Source organism: Raphanus sativus, chromosome 7 (genome assembly GCF_000801105.2).
Source record: "Raphanus sativus cultivar WK10039 chromosome 7, ASM80110v3, whole genome shotgun sequence".
In the NCBI taxonomy this organism is placed as follows: Eukaryota; Viridiplantae; Streptophyta; class Magnoliopsida; order Brassicales; family Brassicaceae; genus Raphanus; species Raphanus sativus.
In genome coordinates, this window is record NC_079517.1 from 9,296,603 (window position 1) to 9,321,194 (window position 24,592).

The 24,592-nt window shown below is 35.1% G+C and overlaps 3 protein-coding genes across 4 annotated transcripts; 2 read left to right on the top strand and 1 right to left on the bottom strand.

Annotated features, from left to right (window-relative positions):
- The first annotated feature begins 7,043 nt into the window (after positions 1-7,043).
- On the top strand, positions 7,044-8,877 carry LOC130497469 (F-box protein At1g67340-like). The gene is made up of 3 exons (XM_056990270.1): positions 7,044-7,362; positions 7,442-7,604; positions 7,699-8,877. The coding sequence occupies exons 1-3, from the start codon at positions 7,139-7,141 to the stop codon at positions 8,428-8,430; spliced, it is 1,119 nt and encodes a 372-aa protein (XP_056846250.1). The 5' UTR covers positions 7,044-7,138; the 3' UTR covers positions 8,431-8,877.
- A 5,052-nt stretch (positions 8,878-13,929) lies between these two features.
- On the top strand, positions 13,930-15,162 carry LOC108814996 (uncharacterized). 2 transcript variants are annotated; one of them, XM_018587653.2, is made up of 3 exons: positions 13,930-14,087; positions 14,238-14,547; positions 14,908-15,162. In XM_018587653.2, exon 2 carries the CDS (start codon positions 14,262-14,264, stop codon positions 14,535-14,537), a length of 276 nt encoding a protein of 91 aa, XP_018443155.1. In that variant the 5' UTR covers positions 13,930-14,087; positions 14,238-14,261; the 3' UTR covers positions 14,538-14,547; positions 14,908-15,162. The 2 variants fall into 2 exon arrangements, with proteins under 2 accessions (XP_018443155.1, XP_018443156.1); XM_018587654.2 differs by having other exon boundaries at positions 14,033-14,165.
- Positions 15,163-15,517: 355 nt separating this feature from the next.
- LOC108817036 (meiosis-specific protein ASY1) lies at positions 15,518-20,254 on the bottom strand. The gene is made up of 22 exons (XM_018589624.2): positions 20,173-20,254; positions 20,011-20,067; positions 19,378-19,474; positions 19,224-19,292; positions 19,040-19,132; positions 18,760-18,880; positions 18,602-18,671; positions 18,463-18,504; positions 18,161-18,289; positions 17,966-18,079; positions 17,832-17,874; positions 17,710-17,745; positions 17,493-17,617; positions 17,380-17,392; positions 17,161-17,237; positions 16,975-17,076; positions 16,721-16,871; positions 16,559-16,638; positions 16,436-16,496; positions 16,206-16,354; positions 16,009-16,125; positions 15,518-15,915 (listed from the first exon to the last, which is right to left on the bottom strand). The coding sequence occupies exons 1-22, from the start codon at positions 20,173-20,175 to the stop codon at positions 15,862-15,864; spliced, it is 1,803 nt and encodes a 600-aa protein (XP_018445126.1). The 5' UTR covers positions 20,176-20,254; the 3' UTR covers positions 15,518-15,861.
- Positions 20,255-24,592: the final 4,338 nt, after the last annotated feature.

A 24,592-nucleotide genomic window follows, 5' to 3' on the forward strand; every position in this document is an offset into this window, starting at 1 on the left:
ATATGGTGATTAAAGAATTTTTAGAAGAGAAGATAAAGATGGTTGAAGTGTTTGAAAAATAGAAGATGAGTTTGTTGTTGCGTTGGATATAGAGAGAAGATGAGTTTGTTGTTGTTGTTGATCTTATAAATAGAGAAGATTCATTTATAAATACAAAAGATGAGTTTGTTGTTATTATACAATGCATATGTCCGTGACACTAAACTACAAAACAAGACTCACAAACTGACATCTCATGTGACAATACACTACACTACACTACACAAGACTACACTACACGACACTTCACTTTTGTCCGTGACACCACACTTGTGTGCTTCTTGCACTCCACTTCTTTGTCCGTGACACCACACTTGTGTACTTTTTGCACTCCACTTCTTACCTCATGTCTTCTTACCTCCTGTCGACATTGAGATCAAATGAGTCACAAACAGAAATCATTTAACATAAATCACAGCAACCAACAAGTCATGAACAAGAACCATACATAGAAATCATTTCATTAGAAAGAACACTAGTTTTTCCTTGAGACATGAAACAAAAACCATAAACAGAAATAACAGAAATCAAATGAAACAACAACAGAAACAGAAACATGAAACAGAAACATGAAACAGAAACAGAAACAGAAATCACATGAAACAGAAACCGAGAATTACATCAACTCTTTTATGAGTTTTTTCTTGAGAACTTCTTCGTATTCATCAAGTGGTACTTATTAACAAGACTCTCAAGTAGCCTCATCTTCGTGATCTCTGCCTTCATTGCCAAATCCTCCTTCTTGATGTTCCACATATTGTTGAAGCCAGCGACTTCTTTCTCCTCACCCACCTTCTTCCACTTCTGTGCTTTTGCTGCCTTAACACCAGGAGGACGACGTGTTCCTTCAGCATCTACAGAAGCATATGTTTCATTTGTAGCTGTGTGAGAGCTTGCTGAATGTGAACCATCGTCGAACTTCCTCCTTTTCGAGCTGCTTCCATTTACTGAGAGTAGACACCACTTCTGGTCACCGCGAAGCTCCTTCCATGCATGCTCAAAGGTGAACTTCTTTTGATGGTTGTTCAAGAAGATATCGTGGGCCATTTTGAGCACATCATCCTCGTTCATACCACTGGTTCTGTTTCTCGTTGCTGCTTCATAAGCCCCACAAAACTTGTTAACCTTATCATTCATCTTGTGCCAACGTTGCTTGCACTGAGTTTTTGTGATTTTTTGCCCACCAACAACCTTAGGAGACGCCGAGAAGTAATCTGCAATTCTCTGCCAGAAAGTCGTGCATTTTTGCTCATTCCCAACAAGTGGATCTTTGCTCGTGTTCAACCACGATCTGATCAACACTATATCATCTGTTGTCGTCCACGTCCTTCGTCCCTTACGCTCTGCTGGTGCTTCTTGACTGCCTCCGAGAGGAGCTTGCGATGCAGAGAGTGAAACACTTCCTTGACTTTGACTGCCAAAGACAACATTTTGTTGACTATTAAGTAGTTCAACAAAGTTGGCAGAGTCATGAAATGGATTGAAATCCATTACTGAAGTGAAAGAGATAGGAGATAGAAGAGAGATAGGAGACAGAGGAGACAGAGGAGAAGGAGGCAACAGAGGAGAAGGAGGAGACAGAGGAGAAGGAGGCGACAGAGGAGAAGGAGGAGACAGAGGAGATAGAGGAGACAGAGGAGAAGGAGGAGACAGAAGCATTCAGATGTTGGAGATTAAAGAGAAAGACAGTGTCCATAAATAAGCCAAGAAATTAAAGCAGCATTCAACACACTCAACCAAACAATTCATTACAGAACACTTGAATGCATTAAGACTTGACATATATCTAACAACAAACAACAAACAATGCTTTAAGACAATTTACACGTTGATCTACTATCTAACCATCAGTTCTATTTATTACCATAGACAACCATAATCATTTAATTATCCTATCTTCCACAACTACATCTCTAATTACCCTACTTTCAATTTATCAAAGAAGCTAACCACATCAGTTCTAATTCAATTCAATTCACTTCATTTATTTTCGGAGCATATGGAAGAGTAACACTAACCTGTCTGGATAGTGTTCTGGATGAACCTTCCTGACCTCTCTTTCGAAAGAGCATATCTCTTTTTCTTCATCTCAGCACCCAAAAACAGAAACAAAAAACAGAAACAACATCAATAATCCAAATCAAAGGACAGAAACATTAACGAAATTGATTAACTTGCAAACAAATCACAACTGATCAAAGCACAATATGAGACATGCATCATTGAAAATCGTTAAACAGAACATTTAAACAAATTGATTTACCTGCGCGAATCGCGTAGAGCCATCGCCAAGGAGCTTCGTCGCTGTTGAGGAGAGCCACAGAGAGAGACCCATCTTTTGCCGCCGACGAAAGCCACCGCGCGAAGGAATCGAACCTACAAAGAAATAAAAACTTCCAATCAGAACAACAATTAAGTCTACGGATCGACATACATGCTTGAAGACATATATTTACTTTCCGATTCCAGTTGATCCACAGAGACAAAGAGAGCGGAGAGAAACCAAGGAGAGAGAGACGATTCGTCTACGAGCCGGATAGAGACCATTCCGTTTCACCGACGACCCACGAAGAAATAGATCATCAGCGTTTCGTCGAGAAACCAGGGAGAGAGACAGAATCGCCTTGGAGACGAAGGAGATGGAGAGGTTTCGAGAGAAAGAGAAAGAAAACAAAACTGAAAAACACGACGCTCCTCTCTCTTCTCATTACGCTACACGTGATCCCAATATACGGTTTCTTCTAAATAAAAATTAAGTGACGCCTCCAGCATTTTTTTGTCTTTTTCATTTATTTTTAATCCTTAATTATGGTAAATACCCTTCTATATACGACCGATAAAGGTGTTCTTAGACATTCTACAAGGTTAGGAATCATCGAACTTTTCTTGTAATAAACTTATAATCTGGCTGGTGTTCTAAAATGGTAAACGATGATAAAACAATTCAAATAATTTAGAAAGAGGTGAAGAAAAAATCGTAGGGGACAATGATATTAAAACTAGCAGCACGCTAGTGCTAATCTTTACCTTTTTCTATCAGCTGACAAATAATTTGTATGCGCATGGATAAAAAAATTAACATGAAAAACGGTAGTGTGTCCAACATAAATTTGGTCTTTCTGTAAATCTAATTTCGTTTTTAATATGATTATCAGGAACAATTACTTTATTACAAATTTGGTAGAATATAAATAAAATCTTTAAAAAACAATCTACTGAAATTGAAATGTGATGTAAACTTTTTATTTAAAATATTTAAAATATTTCACATATATAACTTTTCAAAGAATTATTAGGATGTATCGCAACTAATCTCTATAATTTTATTTGGACCCGAAAATCCAAACCATACATACCTAAAAATAAATGATGGAGTGCAGGTACAAATCTACATTAAAGTATTTTTGTTCGGATCTGTGTTCTATTTGAGACATGATTGAGTATTTGAAGGATCGTAAGCTTCATTGTCCCTATTTCTTTAGAATCAATCTCTTATGGGTTTCGTTGCTCTTTTATGCCACTTTCTCGTAATTCTATTTTTGATCAAAACCCAAATTACCAAATCAAATCCTTCCCTCTCATCAAAACTAAACCCTAACCCTCTCTGTAGATTAGTGAACCCATGGGTAAAATTTAAATTCTATACCTTTCAAATTTGGAAAAAATGATTTTAAAATCGTTTTAATCATATTTTGATGATTTTCGCAAAATATGAAAAAACTGTTTTTCGATTTTTGAAATATTTTAATCAAATTATATAAATCAAATAAAAATTATTTACGTTTCCAGTTTAATTTTATGATTTTTCGTTTGCCATATAAAATTAAAAGAAAAACCGAGTCCATTAAAGATTATACTATAAAATATAAGGGCATTGGAACAATTGGTTCGTATTTGAAATACCTGAACTTTTTGTTTATTTGATATCTAACATATTTACATTGTTTTAGTCTTTCATTCTTGTACATTTTGATCATATAGATTAAAATTTAGATATCCTTAAGGTATATTTGCATACAAAAATTTTTATCAAATGTTAGAATATCCTTTGGATTTTTTTGGAGATATTTAGAAATGGAGACATTTGAATTAAAAAAAAATAGAAAGTGATCATTAGACGACTGAAGCATCAGATCAGATCCCTGCACCTACCTATGGTATCCGCTCCAAATAAGACAAAGGCAAAGTGGGGTGCTGTTACAGGGCCAAGCACCCGCTCTAGATAGGACATCATCTTCGACAAACAATTGAGACTAGAGCGGGCAGCTGGAGCGAGTTATGACGGCCGCACGGCAATGACAGAGGTGCAAAGCGACCAGCTAGAGCGGGGTAACAAACCCGCACGTCATTGTTTGAAGAATGGAGCAATAAGCTGGAGTGACTACCCAAAGCAGGGTTGTGAACCCGTTGTGGATCAGAGAAACCACCCGGAGCAAGGTCACGTACCCACACATCATTTTTTATTTGGTCGAATTTTTATGTTTTGTTTGATACATTGTAGATATAAAAGTTGAGACTTATCTCATTTTCTATTAAGACTTTACTTTTCTTTTTGTAAAAGCTTGAACTTTTTAATCATTTTAAGTATGTACTTCATCTTTTTTCTTACCCATTAACATGATTAACCTTGAATATTACATAGGTTTAAGGTTTTTCATGGAGATTATAAGTAGTAACTTTGTGATTCATAGGTTATGATGATTATGGTGACTAAGTGAAGATCTAGGGTGTTTAGTGTTAGATCTGTCTTTTCCTTGTTTGTTGAATGTTCTTAATATTAGTTTAGTTTTGATCTCTTTGGATTAGAGTTCTAGACTTTTCATACCCGAAATGTGTTTGATAAAATATCTGAACCAACTCAATATTGCTCTTTGCTTGCTTAACCAAAGACATTTGATATCATGGAAGCTTAGATAGTAGACTAGTTCTTAATGATTGATTCAGTGAGTTAAACCAAAGATATTTGATGATTGATTAATGAAAGAAAATGAACATTTGTCTTGACAAAGAACTTGTTTAGGATTGTTGTCTAGACTTAAAGAAACATATTGATTGATAGCTTGTCACTTTATATTGGATCTTAGTCACTTGACCTTATATATCATTGCTCATAAAGCAAATGAACATTTAATTATCTTGACAAAAAACTTGTTTTGGGTTGTTATCTAGATTTAAGTAAACATGTTGATTGATAGTTTGACACTCTAGATTGGATCTTGGTCACTTGGCCTTATATCTATCTTTGCCCATATATTCTTCCTTAGCATTTGATTGAAATTTTAGTTCTTTCAATTATTTATTGATTGAATTTGCGATCATCTTTGTTTATATTTCTAGGATCTTAAGTTGTTACCAATCATCCATCTTCTTATATTTTAGATTGTGTTTTTTTTTTTGTATTTTTAATGTTATAGATCACTAGTTCCTTGTGGATTTGATTATAAAGTGTTGCATCGATACACCATTCGACTGTGGTAACATGCACATTAGATTAATTGGTGTGTGCTTAAACAAAGTAATCAATATTACGTATGTTTAAGTGTTTTGGTATATTTTTGGTATTACAAATATTTTTATAAAATTTCAGATTTGAGTTTTCGGATATAATTTTGGGTTTTGGTAATTCTGGATTTCAGATAAGGTTTTCATTTTTCAGCTATATAATTTGGTCATTGAGTAGAATTTTGGGTACTTTTAAGATATTTAGGTCAGATTTTGAGTTAAAATTTCCAGTATTTTTGGAGTATTTAAATATTTCGGGTGTTTCTGATATTCTTTGGGTACTTTTGGCTTTCAAGTATTTTCGGGGTTTTAGGTTCAGTTTGAATCTTTTACGGGTCGTAAATAACCGAACCGATTCGAATTCAAAATGTATCTGAAAGTATAGGTATTTAAATTGTAGATACTGATCTGGATTCTATAGTAACAAATCTGAACTTGAACCAAAAAAATCATATATCTAGCTGGATCAATATATTTAAGACCTAAAGAATACATATATCATAGAAACCGATCTGATCTGATCTGAATGTTCGGGCCTAATCGCGATCATGTTAATTGTTACTCTATTTGTCGTATTAAATGACTTTTTACATCAATGCATATATATTAAACAATTATGGTTCATTTTAATTATAAATATAAATATTAAAATTATAATTAATTACACAAATTTGATTGAATAACGACCTAGATATATAAATATTATTTATCATGAAATAATACGATCATCAAAATATCATGTATATTGAAACAAAGAAGTGATTTTAAAGAATAGTGTTGTAAGATACTGTACAAATATGTGTCTAGTTTTCAACAAAATATATGTTTATATTTTCTTTTGAAAAATAGAAATAACTAATCGGAAAAAGTAACGCCGTGAAGGAGAGAAACTGCAAAAGGAAAAGAAAAGATAAAAAGAAGTAACCGTTGTAAAAAATTTCGTTCATTGGCTGATTCTTTACGTTTGACCTCTCTCCGCTCGTCTCCTATTCATAAGTTAAGCCTCAGTTTGTTACCGCGAATCCCCACTCGCTCTTCCCCTCACTCGAACTCCACCCTCTCCTACCTGAGATTTTCGTTCGCGGCACGCGCTTAGTTTCGCGAGTAAAGAAGCGTTTTCCACGGTGGAAATAATAAATCGCAGTTTTTTTTTTCGGAGTTAGTTTCTCTAATTCAATTTTAATCCTCACCCCTTAAAACCGTTTCAAGAAACGGATTATATAAATAAAAGATCCATTCTTTGCTTCTCTCCGCAAGTTTCTTCTTTCTCTGTTCTCCATTGATGATGATGATATAAATATTCGTGCGAGAGGGATTTTCAAGCTACAGAAAAAAGCAGAAAGCTGGGTCAACGACGTTTTGACCGGGTAATACAACAAAAAGTACAAGGGTAAAATAGTCATTACAACACTCGTCGCATACGTATGTACGCATGGAGAAGAGAGATACAACTCAACCACTTTGTATATTTATAAGCCAAGAGATAAGCGAAATGGAGATAGAGAGATAAGGGGACCAGAAGCGTTAGATAGGTAGAGAGAGAGAGAGAGAGAGAGAGAGAGATTTGTAATCCTTCAGACACACACAGAAGAAGATTATGTTGCCCGTAAGGAAAACCAAAAGAACTTTTAACTCCACCGACGCCGGAGACGGCGTCTTTACGCCGGGAAATAAACGACGAAGATGTCTTTCTTCACCGGCGTCATCTAAAGCAGGACCCGATTTGTTAGATACAATCCCAGACGATCTTGTTGTTTCTATCCTTCGTAGACTTGCTTCTACATCTCGATGTCCTGCTGATTTCATCAGCGTTTTAATGACGTAAGCTTTCCGGTTTAAATCCTTTTTTTTTCGGACAAATCTCTTTTGTCTCTAAATGATAAACTGGTTTGTGTAACAGATGTAAGAGATTAAAGAGTTTAGCAACGAGTCCTCTTGTTCTGTCGAGATTGTCTCGGAAAGCGATTGCCGTAAAGGCTCAGAATTGGACGGAAGAAGCTCACCGGTTTCTCAAACGCTGCGTCGACGCCGGAAGCCTCGAGGCTTGCTACACTCTCGGCATGGTTAGTTTGTAAATGAAGTTTTTGTTACATGAAATTTTTATTACACGAAACTTTTTGTTTTAACGTTTTGTCTTGTTTTCTACTTTTGGTACAGATTCGGTTTTACTGTCTGCAAAACAGAGGAAACGGCGCGTCGCTGATGGCCAAAGCCGCGATTAGCTCCTACGCGCCCGCGTTATACTCTTTAGCCGTGATTCAGTTCAACGGAAGCGGCGGTTCCAAGAACGACAAGGATCTCCGAGCCGGCGTGGCTTTATGCGCGCGTGCCGCTTTCTTGGGACACGTCGACGCGCTCCGCGAGCTCGGTCACTGTCTCCAAGACGGCTACGGCGTTCCGCAGAACGTCTCCGAGGGTCGGAGATTCCTCGTCCAAGCCAACGCTCGCGAGCTCGCCGCCGTTTTATCCTCCGGGAACGAGACTCGGTCGTGGCTCACTTTACCGCATCCTAACCAGACACAAATCGGTGGCTGTCCGCTGCTGAGCGATTTCGGATGTAATGTCCCGGCGCCGGAGATACATCCGGCGAACCGGTTTTTAGCGGATTGGTACGCCGTACGCGGCGGAGATGCTCCCGGAGATGGGTTGAGGTTGTGTTCTCACGGCGGATGTGGACGGCAGGAGACGAGGAAGCATGAGTTCCGCAGGTGTTCTGTTTGTGGCGTTGTGAATTACTGTTCACGCGCTTGTCAGGCTCTTGATTGGAAACTCCGGCATAAGATGGATTGTGCTCCGGTGGAGCAAGATGCGGCGGGTGGTGACGGAGATGGTAACGTTCAGATGGAGGGTAACGTTGACGGTGATAACGTATTGGTGCCCATGAGTTAACGGCAACGAGTAACGGCTGCTTTAATTAGACGCGATGAAGATGAGGTAAACGAAGCTTTGTTTAGTTTCGTTTTTTTTTGTTTAATTAGTGGCAAGATTAGGATTAAAATATTACCAACGGTTAGATGTGGCGTTAAAGAGTAAATTTTGTATTCTAATCGATTGTAAAGATGAGTATCAGTGAACGGCTAGAATGCTTTTTTTTCTAAATTTTTTCTTGAATTTCAATTTATTCAGTTATATTTTTCTTCTTTTTATCTTTGCTTACGTAAGGAGCTTACTTTTCTTCTTCTTTGGCGAGTCCGTTTCCAAAATAGAGTGAAAATTCATCTCTCGTTCAATCGTTGAACATATGAAAGATGTTTCCTTTTTTTTTTTTGGTCAAAGAAAGATGTTTCCTTATCTATGCAAATAACTCAATTAATAAAAGAAAGTTTAATGCGACAAGGCAACAAGGAATTAAGAAAACATGCAAGATCATGCACGACCGTCTATTAAAATACGATATGAATGCTAGATCATCTCATTAGCATGCGAACATTTGGACACAGAGCGAGGATTTGGAAAGATATGGTCTAACCCCAATTGTGACATTTGAAAGATCTTGATCAGCATCAGCAGTCTCCTATTTTGTCATGCATTTCTAAAGGTTATTGCATTCTTTACGACATATTTGGTACTCCTATGTGTTAGGCTGAACCATTTGGAAACCAGTTGTTAATTGGCTAGACTTAGGTTTATCAGGTACCAAAAAAACCCGGTCATTAATCGGTTGGTCTGGACCGGAACATAAGACACTATGTAGCAATGTAAACTCCTCTTTTTTTCGATTTATGTAGCAATGTTAAACTCTATATACCACATATCCACGATTACACTCATTTTATTTGTGAAAACCATATATATATATTCTGTCTTCACTAAACTCCTTTTATTCATGGATCACTGTTTCAGAGCCGGCATAGAACAAATAACATTTTTCAGACTTTTGATCAAATGTCATGTTCTTGTTATACTGAACGTCGCATCGTTTCATAAGGCATGGTACCCTTGTATCGAAATTTTCTTATCATGTTTATTATTTTGCATGAGATTTGTCACCTAGTGTTCAAACCTGATTTATACTGTTTACCGCAACATCTGAGTTTTTTTTCCCAGTCAGTATTTTATATTACGATAGAGCAAAGTTTTCAGAAAATTGTAGAATGTAGTTTTAAATTGTCGTGTCCCACAAAATTTCGCATCAAAATATATAAACGTACAAATAATAACATATTAGCAATGCCGGTAGATTCTGGTGAACTGGTACTGATGTGGCGATAATAAATAAGCACACATGCATATGTCCCACACAAATTCGAGCAATGTGACATGCCGGAACGGACGATATATAGCAAAATCTGAAAACAAAAATGGAAAAAGTTTGAATGATAATAACTATGGCCGTAAGGCAAAGTTAACATGTTGACTCGTTGAAAAGTAAACACGTATAATTGATAAAATATTGTGAATATATGTATGAGAGTTGAAAGTATAGCCCCATATGTTCATCATAAGGTATACTACCATATAACGGATATGCTTTCCAAGACTGTTGTATCTCCGACTGTTTTATATAGTGATGATTCGTCACCAATATCTATTCAAAACTGTCTTCAAATCTAAAACAATTATGGGTCAAAAGAAGTTTCATTATAGATTCCTAATGATTTGTTTGGAAGTATCACAATGATACTGTTTGTATAGCTTTGGTATCTTAAGACCGAAGTTAATGTATGGTTTCCTTAAGAGATTCTTCAATCATAGTATGTCTATCTATAATACTAGGATGTTGTACTCGTGGTGTAATTTTAAAAATTTGTATTATTACATGGTAAAATATTTTTAAAATATATATAACTCTTTCAAATTTCAAATTATTTTGTGAACATGGAGTTAGCTGTTGAAAGTTTTTGGTTGTTCATACTCGCTCTATATACAAATGTATGATGTTTAAGGTTTTCACACATGATAGAAACAATAAATATACGTTTAACTATTAAATTTTGGTTTTATCAATAAAACTCACCACTCATCAATTTTTGTATGAAGATAAAAAACTAGAATACATACATTTGTATACGGAGAGAGTATGTAACAATTGACAGTTTATTGTTTTGAGTTATCAAGTGCAGTACGCCAATGCCGCTAAAGTCTTAAATCGATATCTTAGCAATATTCCGAAGCTGATCCATCCACATCACTTCATAAATCATCAGATCATTGGATTGACTGCGGAGGGTGAATCATGGATCAATAAATTTTAATATATAATCGTGGATCTATGTCGGTGTGATAGTGAAGCACTCCTTATTCACCATATGATATAGTTGTAAGAACTTTGGATTCTTAAGTCAGTAATCAGTATATAGAGTTCAAGATCACTATAATTATTGATAAAAAAAGAGTGAAACGATCCATTACATCTTTTTCTTCTAATTAACTGGCGGATTTTCTTTTGATGGCATTTCGACGTGATAAACATACCACACTACTACTAATGAGGAAAAAAAAACTTCTGATGAGGGACACTCTGAGTTTTTGAGAGCACACCTAGCTCAAGATTTTGGGTATGCTAAATCCGCACGACAATAACTATAGACACATGAACGTGTCTTGATAATTGAGATTTAGGTTTCAAGGTAAAGTTGTAACTTAAAACTGAATATTGTAGATACTCATACCAGCAGGCAGCAGTTAATGATTAAAAGTAGTGATTAGACTATAAATTTTAAGATTAATGGCTGACAAAGCATCATGGGTCTGCGATTATGTAGCTCTCTTTCACTTCATTAATTTCGTGCCTTTTTCTTTTCCTTTTTCCTTTTCGTAATTAAATTAGGGAGACCGGGAAATCCTCATTGCAAATCAAATTAGGATAAGCAGAAAGTAACGTCTGATTTGAATAAATGTGGACCCTCTTCGATACTTCATTGTCTCCACAAGCACAATATTATCATAAACAAATCTTTGATTTTATTTCCCCATCATCATTGGTTTACACTTTAAAGTTTGCGTTAAAAAAATATTATTGCATATATTCTTTTACCACTAAACTACCCATAAACACACAATTTGTTAGTAATATACTTTTAAATATATCTTTCATATGCATAACTAAATCTCAAAAGTTTGCATTTTAGACAAAATTTAGAGACAAACAGAAGACATCTTGTTTTTTAAAAAAGATAGAAGACATTTTAAGGGACTTTAGTGATGCGTTTTTATCCTCCAAATATTTTATTAACACTAGAGGAGAAAAGAAATAAGGGACGAACATAGAGGATCGTGTATTGTTTTTTTTTTTTAAGAATGAGGAGTGTATCAGTGGAAAAGAAGAAGAATTTTAAAAGTCTGCCAAACAAAATTAAGCGTAAAATCTAAAAGTATTTGATTAAGCAATGCTGCTAACGTAAGTTCTTTTATACGTAACCAGTATATTTTGCAGTTAACGAATACTAATTATAAACAAAGCTCGAAGTTCCCGGGCTGCGAACCATGACGACACTGATCCAACCTTTTAATGGCCGAGACAAGTAGGTCTGGGCAATCCAGAAACACATCTCTTAATGAACTGCTGATAAAGTGATAATAACATACTAACTAACACTCCAACGCATTACTAAAACTAAAAGTACATAGTGCATTATTTACTGTTCTTAAAACGTACTCATATTTCCATAGATGCATTTATTTGTTATTTTAACGCATATTTTAAAAATATTTTAATTTTGACACATGCATAAATTTCTATGATTAGCTCTTTCTCATAATTCTAATCCAATAAGAATTCAATAAACGTTTTTTGAAATTTAAAATTTATTATAATTAATTAAAATACATTAGAAACGTAAAATTGTATTTATTATAACTTTTTAAAAACATTTATTTATTAGAAACATAAAAAGTATCTAAAAATATGTATTCAATGGTGAAGCGACGTTGTCTGTGGAAAAGTAGTTGTCCACCATGACTTTTAAAAATATGTGAAGTTATGTACATAATTTTAATAATGCCGCTGTTGAAAATTCGAATTTACAAAGGTACTAAGCATTATTTACAGTTTACCCCGAATATTAAGTTTTAGACAAAAAAACTTGCATCAATTTAACTACTTATCATGAATGTAGTTACTAATTTAGTTGGTAGAATTTTTTTCAGTCACCTGCCAAAGTTGACTCAGTTAAATAAGTAGCTTCTGTTGCAATCAATTAAAAAATTATAGTGGACCATTTCTGTTCATGTACCTTCTTTTTTTTTGTAGGGAGTCAGAAAGTAAATGTATCAAAATAATAAAAGTAAAATTTTATCACTTTAATAATTTTTTGAATAATTAGAAAATGAAATAAAGGTGAGGTGGTGGTGGCCAAAGGCTCATCCCATTTATTTTCATGTCCTTAGAGTTGTCCGCTTTGGGGGTTTCTATATAATTCAGTATTGTGGTGTAGAAAGCAAACAAAAAAAAAGTGGTGTTGAGAAGAACTAGTTGTCCGCTTTATTCCAAATAATATACTTCATTCGTTTCTGAAAAAAGAAGAATTTTCTAGATTATTTACACACGTTAGAAATAATGAAAATATTTATAACTAAATTTATTATTTAATTCATTATACATTTTCTAATAACTATCTATCAATGATATTTAATCATATCAAATAGTTTAATTAATATTTACTAAAAATATACGATTTATTAACATTAATTACTAAAGTACTTGAAAATCTATTCTGTGTAACAAAAACAAATCTATAACATTCTTAGAGAAATCAAAATGTCATAATAAATTTAGATTTTCTCGTCAAATTTTTGATTTTCTGCTTGAATTCCGATGAACATTTTTCTAATGTTTACTATTCAATGTGAATTATTTCTCTATATAAGAATAACATGTTTTTTTTTTCCTTCCGTTCACATAAGTATTGACCCTTGATAATCTTAGATCGAATAAAAAAAATCTGACCTAAAAATAGAAATGAGTTTGAGTGATAGGGTTCCATATTTTATAGACTCGTCTGTAACCAACCAATATGGTACGAGTCAGTCAAAAGATAGGGTTACTAAAATGTCTACCGCTATGTTGGCTTCTCTTGTTTTATCAATCTTAAGCCTGTATCTATGCCAGAGCTCTCATTGGTTTGTGAAATATTCAAGGTCATTTGCTCAAACTAGATAAGCTATTAAACCCACTTTTCAAATGTCTCGAGTGCATCTTTTAGCTCATCGGCTTTTCTAACAATTGCTTGAATCTGCATGTTCTACCCATTAAGGCTTCATATTTTTTTGTAACACTACCCATTGGGCTCTAAAATATTAAAAGTTTGTTGACAAGAGAAAAGGGTCAACTGTGTGGGCAAGGAGCATATACCGGAGTTGAATCGGCTCGGCAAAAATGTGATCACGGTTACGGCATTGCGTAAAAAGAGACATAAACCGCGTGGCGTTTTTTGGCAGACAAAAAAACGTCTTGTTTCCTCGTTTCAAAGTAGCAAACAACACGCAGTTTCCGTCTTAATCAGATTTATGTTTTCTTCATCACATGCTCTGGACCTCTGTCTTGTTCAAAAGTTCTCTAAGACCAAACAAAGAGCTTCTGCGATTTTCCTGTTCCGTATCTAATCGTAAGTCTCCTATATCTCAAAGGGTTTGTCCCTATCCCAAATACATCGTATCAAGTAACGAGATTGATGCACCCTAAGGTTCATTGAAACTTAGCCTAGATCTAAACTGGGGGAATCAATTCTTGAGAAATTTTTTTTTTTTATTTTCAGTCGCAGTGATTTTTTGGGAAGGAGATGGGTTTCATAATGGAGTTTGCGGAGAATCTGGTGCTGAGGTTGATGGAGGATCCGGAGGTGAGAGACAGGAAAGCGAGGGAGCACATATATGAGATGCACGAGAGGTGCAAGAAGATTAAGGAGATGTGGGCTTTGCCTATTCGTCCTTATGGTTTCTGGACTTTTGAGCGTCACAACGCTCAGCTTCGTTGGGATCCTCAGATCAGTCAGGTTGCTGGTCGCAGGGACCCTTATGATGATCTCCTTCAGGACCACCCTTCTTCCTCAAACTAATCATTCAATGGTGAGCTTTATCTAAATCGTTACTAGTATATACTACTTTCAATATGGGTCAAAGTAGATGCAATTATCTATATATGCTTTAGCTTTTTGTGTTAGATGAAATGGGTATGAAGAGTGAACTATTAGTGTTTGCGCTTTGATGTAAATATCTTGATTTTTGATATTTCTGTAAATGTATAAAGTTCAGTAGTATATCCACATTGTGGCGTGAAGTGGTGTATATTTTTTATTCCAGGAGTTTGTACATCTCTTCTCCTTAGCATATGTGCTTAGAATCAGCAGTCTTTCTTCTTATATATTTAAGTTTCAGCTCCTTACCAAAAGGAACTCATTGTTGATCCATTTGTTTCGTCTGTTGCAGGCAGAAGATGTGTTGTGATGTTGTCTGGATAGATGCATGTGTCTGTTTCAGTTCCCGATTGTACTCCCTTCTTTGCTTTTTTCTTTCAGGTGTTTTGAAGCCTGGTACAAACTCAATAATAACCACTGTAGACTTGTTTACAAAGGAGAGAGGAGTATACTCTCATTGTTTCTTAGTAAAGTTGTTTTGATTCTCCATTTGCATCTTTGAATATGAATATACTTTCTGAAATGTGATGAGTTTTTTTTCATGTTATGTATAGTTTCGTTACTCAAATAGTACCTTCTTGGTTTACCAGTAGTATATAAACAAACGCATCACACTAAGAAACTAAACACTTGCTACAAGACCAAGTTCTACCACAATGAGAGGGCCTGCTCAAATTATTTACACAAGTAACAAACCCAAACTCTCCAAAGGCAACCAAATCACGAATGTTTCAATCAATATCTGAATAAGAAGACTATTTTTAAGTTTCTTTCATGTGTGGATGTTTCTCTCTTGGATTGGATGTTCAGCTGCGACATAAACCTTAAGTGTATGTCTCCGACAGACTCGTGATCGTATACTTGTTAGGTTTAGAATTAGTGGTTATCAAATCATGACGGAAAATTTTACAAAAGCCAAAATGATTTACGAGTGTAAGTAATCCACAATAACATGTTTGCGTTTAATGCAATATATTCTCAAAGGGAAAAGAAACATGAAAATAGTCTGCAACAATAAAGAAACGATAAAGCAAGAGGCAGGCGGAATATTATAAAACCACTCTAACCGATAAAGCAAGTGTTGCAACAAGTCTCGTACCAGAAGTAACAAAGATAATAATACTTAAGCATTGGAATAAAGCGAGCTAGTGTATGAGGAGAGTTTATGGATTATGGGAATTGGTAAAAGTTACTATCATAGCCACTGAGTATGGTGGCTTTCGTGCCTGAGACTGTGGTACCATCATCAATTAGCCTGAGATTTCTGGCGCTTCGAGTACTGCAGGATAGGCTCTCTCACCTGATAACCAAAATCCAAAAGAGCATGTTAGCATCAAAATTATCACTTTTAAGTTGAAAACATAAAAGACTCTGTGGTTCTGTATTAAGAGACCATGCTAGTTTTCCTGTAACGCCTGTCTTGTGAGGCTTGGCTACCGTCTGAGTTAGCGTCCTTGCAGATTTTAGCACCCATTCCTTTTACAGCAAAACTCTCCCTCGAAGCCACAGGCTGAGCCACAGTTACCAGATTAGGTACACATAGCAAGAGTCACAAAGGATATGTTTATTAAAAAGTGGTGTGATTTCAACCTGTGCGTTGCTGCTCACTGGAGTGTTGTTATTAGCTTTAGAGATGGTCTGTTCACTTAGAACCGATCCGTTCTGCTGCATCCCAGATCTTCCTTTCGTGCGTGTCATGTCTGATCCAATGGAGTGGATGCCTCCGCGTGTAGATACATCTGCTTGTTTTCAAAAACGTTTTTGTGTTCACATCAAGACCGGTTAACACAGCTAAAAGCTAGGGAAGGAAAAGAGTATACCTTGGGTTAGTTTGGCATCTTGGCCGTTGGTCTTGTTTACAGTTTCGTCTACATCCACATCCTGTGAAACAATTCTCATTAGAAAGCTCTTCCAAGGATTTATTCAACAGTCTGAAGAATTACCATATCATCATCTGTGGCAAGAACTTTTCTGACTTCATTTAGCTTATTCTCGGTAAAAGCTGAGTGAATTACACGCTTCCCTGTATATACAAATTTCATCAGTGACAATGCCTTACTACCAACAAAACTTAAAAGAGAAGGGTCTGAACTGAGACAGCAAACCTAGCCTGCGGTTGCTAGAATCTTCCACGTAGCCCTCTTGGATCATTCGGTCAATTAGCTTACGAACTTGTGTCTGGTTGGCTTCACCATCCAACATGTTGTGAAGCTTTGTAACGGTCACATATTGCATTGGAAGAGAATGGTACAGCGCCTAACAAAAAAAGGGTGTTAATGATGGATCTCAAGACCATTTTTATTTAGATATCCTTTTTGCCTGTACATTAAACATAGAGTAAGAAGTCAGAGTCTCTCACTTTCATGTACATGTAGTCTTTAGGAGCAATAGATTTCTCGTCCTTTGGAGCAGTTTTACCATCAGCTTCATCTTTCACAAAGTTAAATTCGCTCCATTGTGCCTGGTTATATTTGGGGTTAGTTGATGGTAAGATAAATAAAATATCAAAGAGAATGAAATCAGTAGGATAGGATCAATTGCATACCTTATCTCTGGTTATAATGTACGCGTCCTTCCCTGTTTTTGAAAGAACACCTTCTTTCTCCAGCTGATCCACGATTTCTGAAAATCAGGTTGTAATTGTTAGTGGAGAGGAAATACTGTTCACAGTATATAGCAATTATAGAAAGCTGTAGATTCCATTATCATTAGATGCTTCAAGTGTCCTTTTTGGTAGTGACTTTCATCAAACTTTTATATATACCTTCAGTCAGAGCCTGGAATAATAAAATAGAGAGGCTTAGAACGGCAGAAAACAAATATGCAAGAGCTTAATAACACTTTATAAGGTGGAAAGGAAGAGGAAAAACCCATTACTATTGAGATATCGGGGAAGTTTGAAAGGACATCTGTGAGCTCCAGAGTATTGAGGTGGCGGGAAATGATCCAGTCCTTCACCCTTGCTAGCTGCTGTTGAGACTCAACCGGATCCTGTGTGTCATCTTGAAACATCCCATAGGTAGGTGAAATTAGAAGACGCTTTTCCTTTTCAGTAAAGTCATGTTTTTGTGCTAATATTTTTATAGTAGTTCACCTTCATCAACCTCTCCATCATCATCGTCTTGTTTCTCTGTTAGATTATCAGGTTTACTCAGTTAGTGCAAAACTTAAATAGACTGTCATATAATACAAAGATTTGTTGTAAGTTATCATTACCTACTGGCGCCAGAAGGAATTGAGTTTCTTTTGTTTGACTGATCTGGAAACAACAAAAAAAAACAGATTACATTTTAGGCAGACAACATAGGATGCAAAGACTGAGTTAAAAGCAGATAAATGACTTTGTTAACCTCGCTATCTGAATCAGAAGGCTGGTCATCATGTACAGAATTAGGTCCTGTACTCTTTCCATCATCTTGCATGTCATCATTTTCATCCTCACAAGGATCAAGAACGCTCTTGACCTGCACAGATCATCCACAATGAGTAGACATCAGAAGACGAGATATATTTCTAGCGAGTTACATATTTTTTAATCACATTACCTTAAGCGTTAACACGAGATGTTTGCTGTTAACATTACCAACTTCCATTCTCAGAGGATCCTTCGTCCAGACATGCTGAGCTTCTTCTTCTGTACAGCCTCTGAAGAAAGGTGGCTCGTAATCTGGTGGCTGCAAAAAGATTTAAGTGACAGATGTCAGTCTTAATAACTAAAGTAAGACTTCACAAGCCCAGAGTTTGATTGCTAGTTATCAGTTTTAATATGGCAGGGTCATCTCTACACAAACTGCATGACAATAATAATCACCAATATTTATCAAATTTATGAATACTAAAACCATACCGTCACATCATCGTAGTACATAAGCTTCATCACAATGGTGCGCTGGAGCAGAAACAAAAAAAGAGTAAACTCTGTCATCAGCAATTTGAAAACTTATGTAAATGGAATACCCCTGAAGAATAGTTAAAATATTCATCACCTTGTCTGGCATTTTGTCGAGGGTCCTCATCAACTGAACTAGTGTGCGGACCATTTTGCAAGCTGAACTCCTGATTTCAGCACAATCATGAAAATTACAAAGCATGTCAGGTAAGACGAAACCATTTAGACCTCAAAAAATATCTTAACAGTGCAAACCTCATTTGATTTTGGGTAATGTCAGCAGTGGAGTTAAAAGTCCCTCCACGTTTCTTAGTCCCAGTACGACTGATGTCCATCCTGACTTCTTGGCTATCAGAATCTGAATAGCTGAAATTGACTGCAGTAGTAACACAGGCTCTTCATCAAAATCAAAACCGGATGATTCAAATATAATAAAAGGAGAAAGTTGTGAGCTATCAATCATTCAATCAATCGTATAATCCAACAGAAAACCACACTTTTTAACAAGCTAATCAACCATCTCGCCAGAACTTACATGAGTATTCCTCAATCATCGGACCCTCTACGGATTCACATATGCAGAACATGAGCGTCTTCAAATACTTCTTCTGTAGCGCATCGTAGACTCCTAGATCCAGTGATGAGAACACAGACAATCAGTCAAAAACAGTGAGAAAGAAGCCAAATAAAATTCTAAAATCATTATAATATACAAAAACCTTTCTCCATCCAGTCAATCAATCTGCGTGATTCAGGATCTATAGGCAACAGCTTCTTGATCTTCATATCTGTTTCAAAAAATCATCAGCCAGTTACTATTCTCTCTATACTTACAGAAATTGCAAAAGAGATCTCAGATTATTAGCTTGTTACCTAAAGCAGGAACCGATTTGTCATTGAAGTAGTTCTCGGGAAAGAGTCCCCTGATGTAGCTGATGTTGAAGATAGCAATACGAAGCAGATTCCTAGTCTAATTTCAACAAAACCAACACCAACACAACGGCGTCAGTGTCTAACGCGCATTAACGAAGAAAACAAGCAAACATCAGATCTCTAAACAGTATACGTGATCCAAATCCAGATTAATCTGGTGAAATCACGAGGTAGCCAGCAACGAGAAATTATCACAAAAATCAAGCGTCACATATCTTCTCATCTTAGATGATTAACGCGAACTGATCGAGATCAGTAAAACTTCGAAAACCACAAGTAAGGAACGAGAAACTTGGTGAATCCATAAGAAACAGAAACGGAAGCTCGATGAAGCAACGAGAAATTTTTCACAAAAATCAAGAGACGAAATCCATCACATCTCATCTCTAGATGATAAACGAAGATCACAATCCATTTCGATAATGAACGTAAAACAAAAATCCATATCTAGACGATTAACGCGAACTGATCGGGCTCAGTAAAACTTCGAAAACCACAAGTAAGGAACGAGAAACTTTGGCGAATCCATAAGAAACGGAAACGAAAGCTCTCGACGAAGGCGGTTTTGCTTACCAGAAGGAGCGAGTCCTGCTCGGTGATCTCAGCTTCCTTCAGCTTCTGAGCCATTACCTGAGGGAAGAAGAAAAAAAACGCGAAATCAGATTCGAGAACTAGAACGAAGCGAAAGCTAGACCTGGCTAAAAGATAAATCGATGATCGGCGTCTCTTACTCACCATTTTCGAGAGTGGAGAAGAAGATTCGTTTCCGCTAGTAAACTCAGAGATAGAAAGAGGAGAGAAAATTTCGAAAAAATATATTGAAATGGGAAAAGGTAGTGAGAGAGTAGTGAAGTTTATAGGAGAAGAATAATATCTAGGGGCAAGTTTGGTATTACAGGAAGATAGTAGGGGTATTATAGACCGATTTCATCTAACGTCCTATAGGCTAAAACAGTCACGCACAAGCGCTACCCAAATCAGTTGCTATGAGCGGACCCCACACCAGGGCTCTCGAAATTTGGAAGTATTGTTTTTTTTTTCTATTATTGAGGAAAAGTATCTCAACTTTATGAAATTTTTTAAATCAGCCCCTAACACTTACTTTGCGAATATAATTAAGCAATGCCAATGTCACAGACTTACTTTTGTGTCGCGTGACATTTTTCTATCAATTAACCATGTCGTTTTTACTGTTATTACGTACATGTTATGGAAAATGTATAAAAATTAAGTACAGTACAAAACTAATTGGTTGGTAAAGTATGCCGTAACTAGTAAATACAATTTATCCTTAGTTTATTTACGAATTTGCGACTGAAAGTGCAGATGGCTCAGTCATTAACAAAAGAAATGGACTACAAAAATTACTGATCAAACAAACAATCAATTCTCACTAATGAAAGTTTGCAAGTTTCTCGCCTCAGCTGATTCACCTTGTAAGAAATGTTTTAAAACCTTTCACAAAGAATTTCTTGGCCCCATCTATGAATGTTTTGACTGGTCGTAGAGAAATGAGGTTCCTAACAATACGATTCATGGAGAAGTTCTTATCAGTGGTGGAGTGAATTTACATGTGAAGGCACTGTAAGTAACTAACTCATTAATTTATCAACATTAATGTTTCCAACTCTTTAGTTCATATTTTGTGGTCTAGTGAATGAGGTGAGGATTCATATGTGGGTCGAAGCCAAAGGCGAAGCTGGTTCATGTGCCTCCAAAATATCTTTTAAAATTAATATGCTTCACTAACTTTTAAGTGCACCCATAATAATTTGTAATATACATACATTGAAAAACTATATAAATCCATTTAACAAAATAAGAGTATGTAACTTAGCCAATTTAAGAAACCAATGATAATGAGCTCTATATTAATTGCTGAAGTTGTCTTTTTGTATAAGTTCTATCATTTCAGTTTGAGGACAAACACAAGCTGGATCTTCCAAGGTGGGATATTAATATGCTCACATGATTTTGTGATAGACCTCTTGAAAGGGAAGTGCTAAGCTGGCTCATGCATGAAAAGAAGAAGAGAAGATGCAATTAGTAGACTTGTGAAGAAAGACTAAGAGTATATATAGAAGAGAGGTTATATTGAGATAGGATTATGCATCTTGTGAGGTGTATGAGGGATATTAGGAGAGAGTGAGAGCTAAGAATTCCTGTCAAAACCTCTGTTTCTATACTGTGATTGGTGTTGTTGATCAATACGTTGTGTTGTTCTTACCATATATACATGCAAAACACATGAAAAATAAGGAAACATATATTGGTTCTGAGATGTTTTGCTTTTGTGCGGGAAAACTGGATCACATCAGCCCAATCATTTGGAGTATTTTAAACTTTTGGATAGCTGGTTTCAGGCTCTTACGAATTTGTAACTGAGAAATTGACAAAGTGTGTTCGATTTACTATACTAATAATCAACTAATAATGTAAAAGTTGTGTGGGAAGATGTGTGTCGCTGAAATATTTGAGTTTGAAATCTCAGAAAGAAGCAAATGGTGCTTGTTGTTTAAAGTTGATATAGAAATTAACATCACATATCTTTCATGTGGGTGTAGTTAATCAGAATAGACTTGCTCAAGCTTGATTTGATATGTGATAAGACGAGATGATGTATATCAAAAAAGGCATTGAAAACAGAGCTACATAGAAAAACCAATGTTGAAAAAATATTAGGTGGTAATTATGCGTTCTATAGATAGCATAAAGTTCTTAAGGCGAATGTTAAAATAATCATTTTAATTATAACCGATTTTTATACCAGGAGGTCTGGGTTTCAATTCCCGGAGAAGGCGAATTATGCAGAATATTGAAGATAAGTCTTATAAGGGATCTTCAGCATGGCGTAAGGAATACCGTCAGGAATGGATCTCATAGGGCGGCTCAGGATGATGCAGTCAGACATGAATTCTTATAAGACATGTAGAATGGTCAGCTGTAATATCGTCTATGTAATGTTTCTCGTTGTTTCTAATATCATAGTAAATCCGACAAAAAAAAAACTATAACCGATTTTTTAAATAATTTTTAACCGTTTTAAAACATTGATAAAAACTGTTACTGTTATTATATTTTTATGTGGGCTATCTTTAAGAAAATTAAGTTGGACCACATAGCCCAGTTTTTTAATTTTCGGACTATGTACTTTTATGCACCCCTAAAATAGAAAGAAGTAGCTAAATACAATCGGCAATTTCATTGTACTAAAAAGTCAGAAAAAACACAACAATTTCACTTTCATAGTGACATGTGTCAATGCACATGCAAATTTAAAATTCCTGACGGTCTCACCTACTTTAATAAGATAGACTAGAGGGGACATCCGATAAACTAGTCTAGAGATAATCCATATACCAATCAGAATCTTTACTAATTACTGACACAAAAAGAAAAAAATCTCTACTAATTGAATAACAACACGTTATCTTTAGGAAATTAAATTCAGAGATAAGAATAAGAAACAATTACACTCAAAGACAGTTTTCAAGTTTCTATTACATTATAGAGCAGTTTATGCTACTAGAGTAGTTTTTACCAACTAATCTCACTTTTCACCTCAAAACTAACTAAATGAATCGTAACTAACTAAAAACAATTTACTAATAATATTTAATATGATTTTTTTCTGACGAGAATTAACTACAAGTGGGTCCATGTATCTCTCTTCATCTTCTTTTTCTCCCTGAACTTTAAATCTTTTCTATAAAATGAAATTTGTTGTTTTCAGTTTATATTTTCCAAAAGAATTATATTTATTTATTATTTACATAATTTTGCCTATCTTTTAAGATATGTCAAGCTATATCTTTGATAGTGTTTTGTAATCGATGTACATCCAATTCACACACATCCTTTTGTACATGTGGATATTTAAAATGATGTACACATATATATAGCACTAAAACATTTAAACCCTTGCAATATGCAAATAAATACACAAATGCAATTTATACACTTAAAATGATTAAGCTGAACTAACACAAAATATTCAAAATCATTAAAATCATAAAATATTGGTGATTTGGCGATTTTGATTTTGTGTACACATTGGTGTTTTTATTATCATTGATATTTACGTACACATTGGTGATTGGTGATTTTGATGATCATTTCTATGTATGTACACATTGGTGATTTTGACTATAATTCATATCATTGTTATGTATTTTTGATTATCAGATGTAAATATTATAGCAAATAAATTTAAATTATTATCTGGTGTCTATGTATTATTATACAAGTTAATTGATATAAATGTGAATCATTATACATGTGAATATTATAATTCGTGTACATTATATAGTGTACACGCCAAATGTCTTTTAAATTTACGGTTTTATTTTATGAATTTTGGACAGAACTGAACGGTTTCATATTATAATTTGTGTACATGGTATAGTGTACATGTAGATATGTTTATTATTGAGCTACTTGTAATATTTCAAGATGTATTGCATTTCAAAATGTTTTCTACATTTTTAAAACCATATTTGTATTTTTCTTTTGAAATTTATCCACCTTACATAATTTTATGTGTACACTAACATCAAAGTGTACATTATACATCACAATGTACATGTGTACATTATCATAATAGTGTACATGTGTACACTATTTATCCAAATGTACATGAATACTCGATATTCCACATCTATACCATTTTATTTGTACATGATACACAAATTGAGTGATATTACATGATTTTAATGTTATTGTACATGTGGATAATAAAATCACATGTACACATATGTTTGAGATACATGTTAGATATTCATCATGTTGTAAAGTTGTGTACATTCGTTGTGTACATGTGTACATTATAGGATGGTAATGTACATATGTATAACAAATATGGTAGTGTACATGTGTACAACAAATATGGTAATGCATGTACATTAAATTCAGAGGTAATGGTAATGCATGTACATCTGGTATGTACAATTAAAAAGTGATGAGTCAATTTGAAAGGAATATATTTGCAAATTAGAAACTTTAAGGGCAGAAATGAGTATACTCAAGAGTCAAAGGACCAAATGTGAAATAAAACCAAAAATGGCCATTGTTGCTCATCGAGCTTTCGTGACAAAGGAGAGCCGCATCAGAAAAACTCGAACCGGTTACGACTATCCTTGCAGTTCTGAGAAGGTGA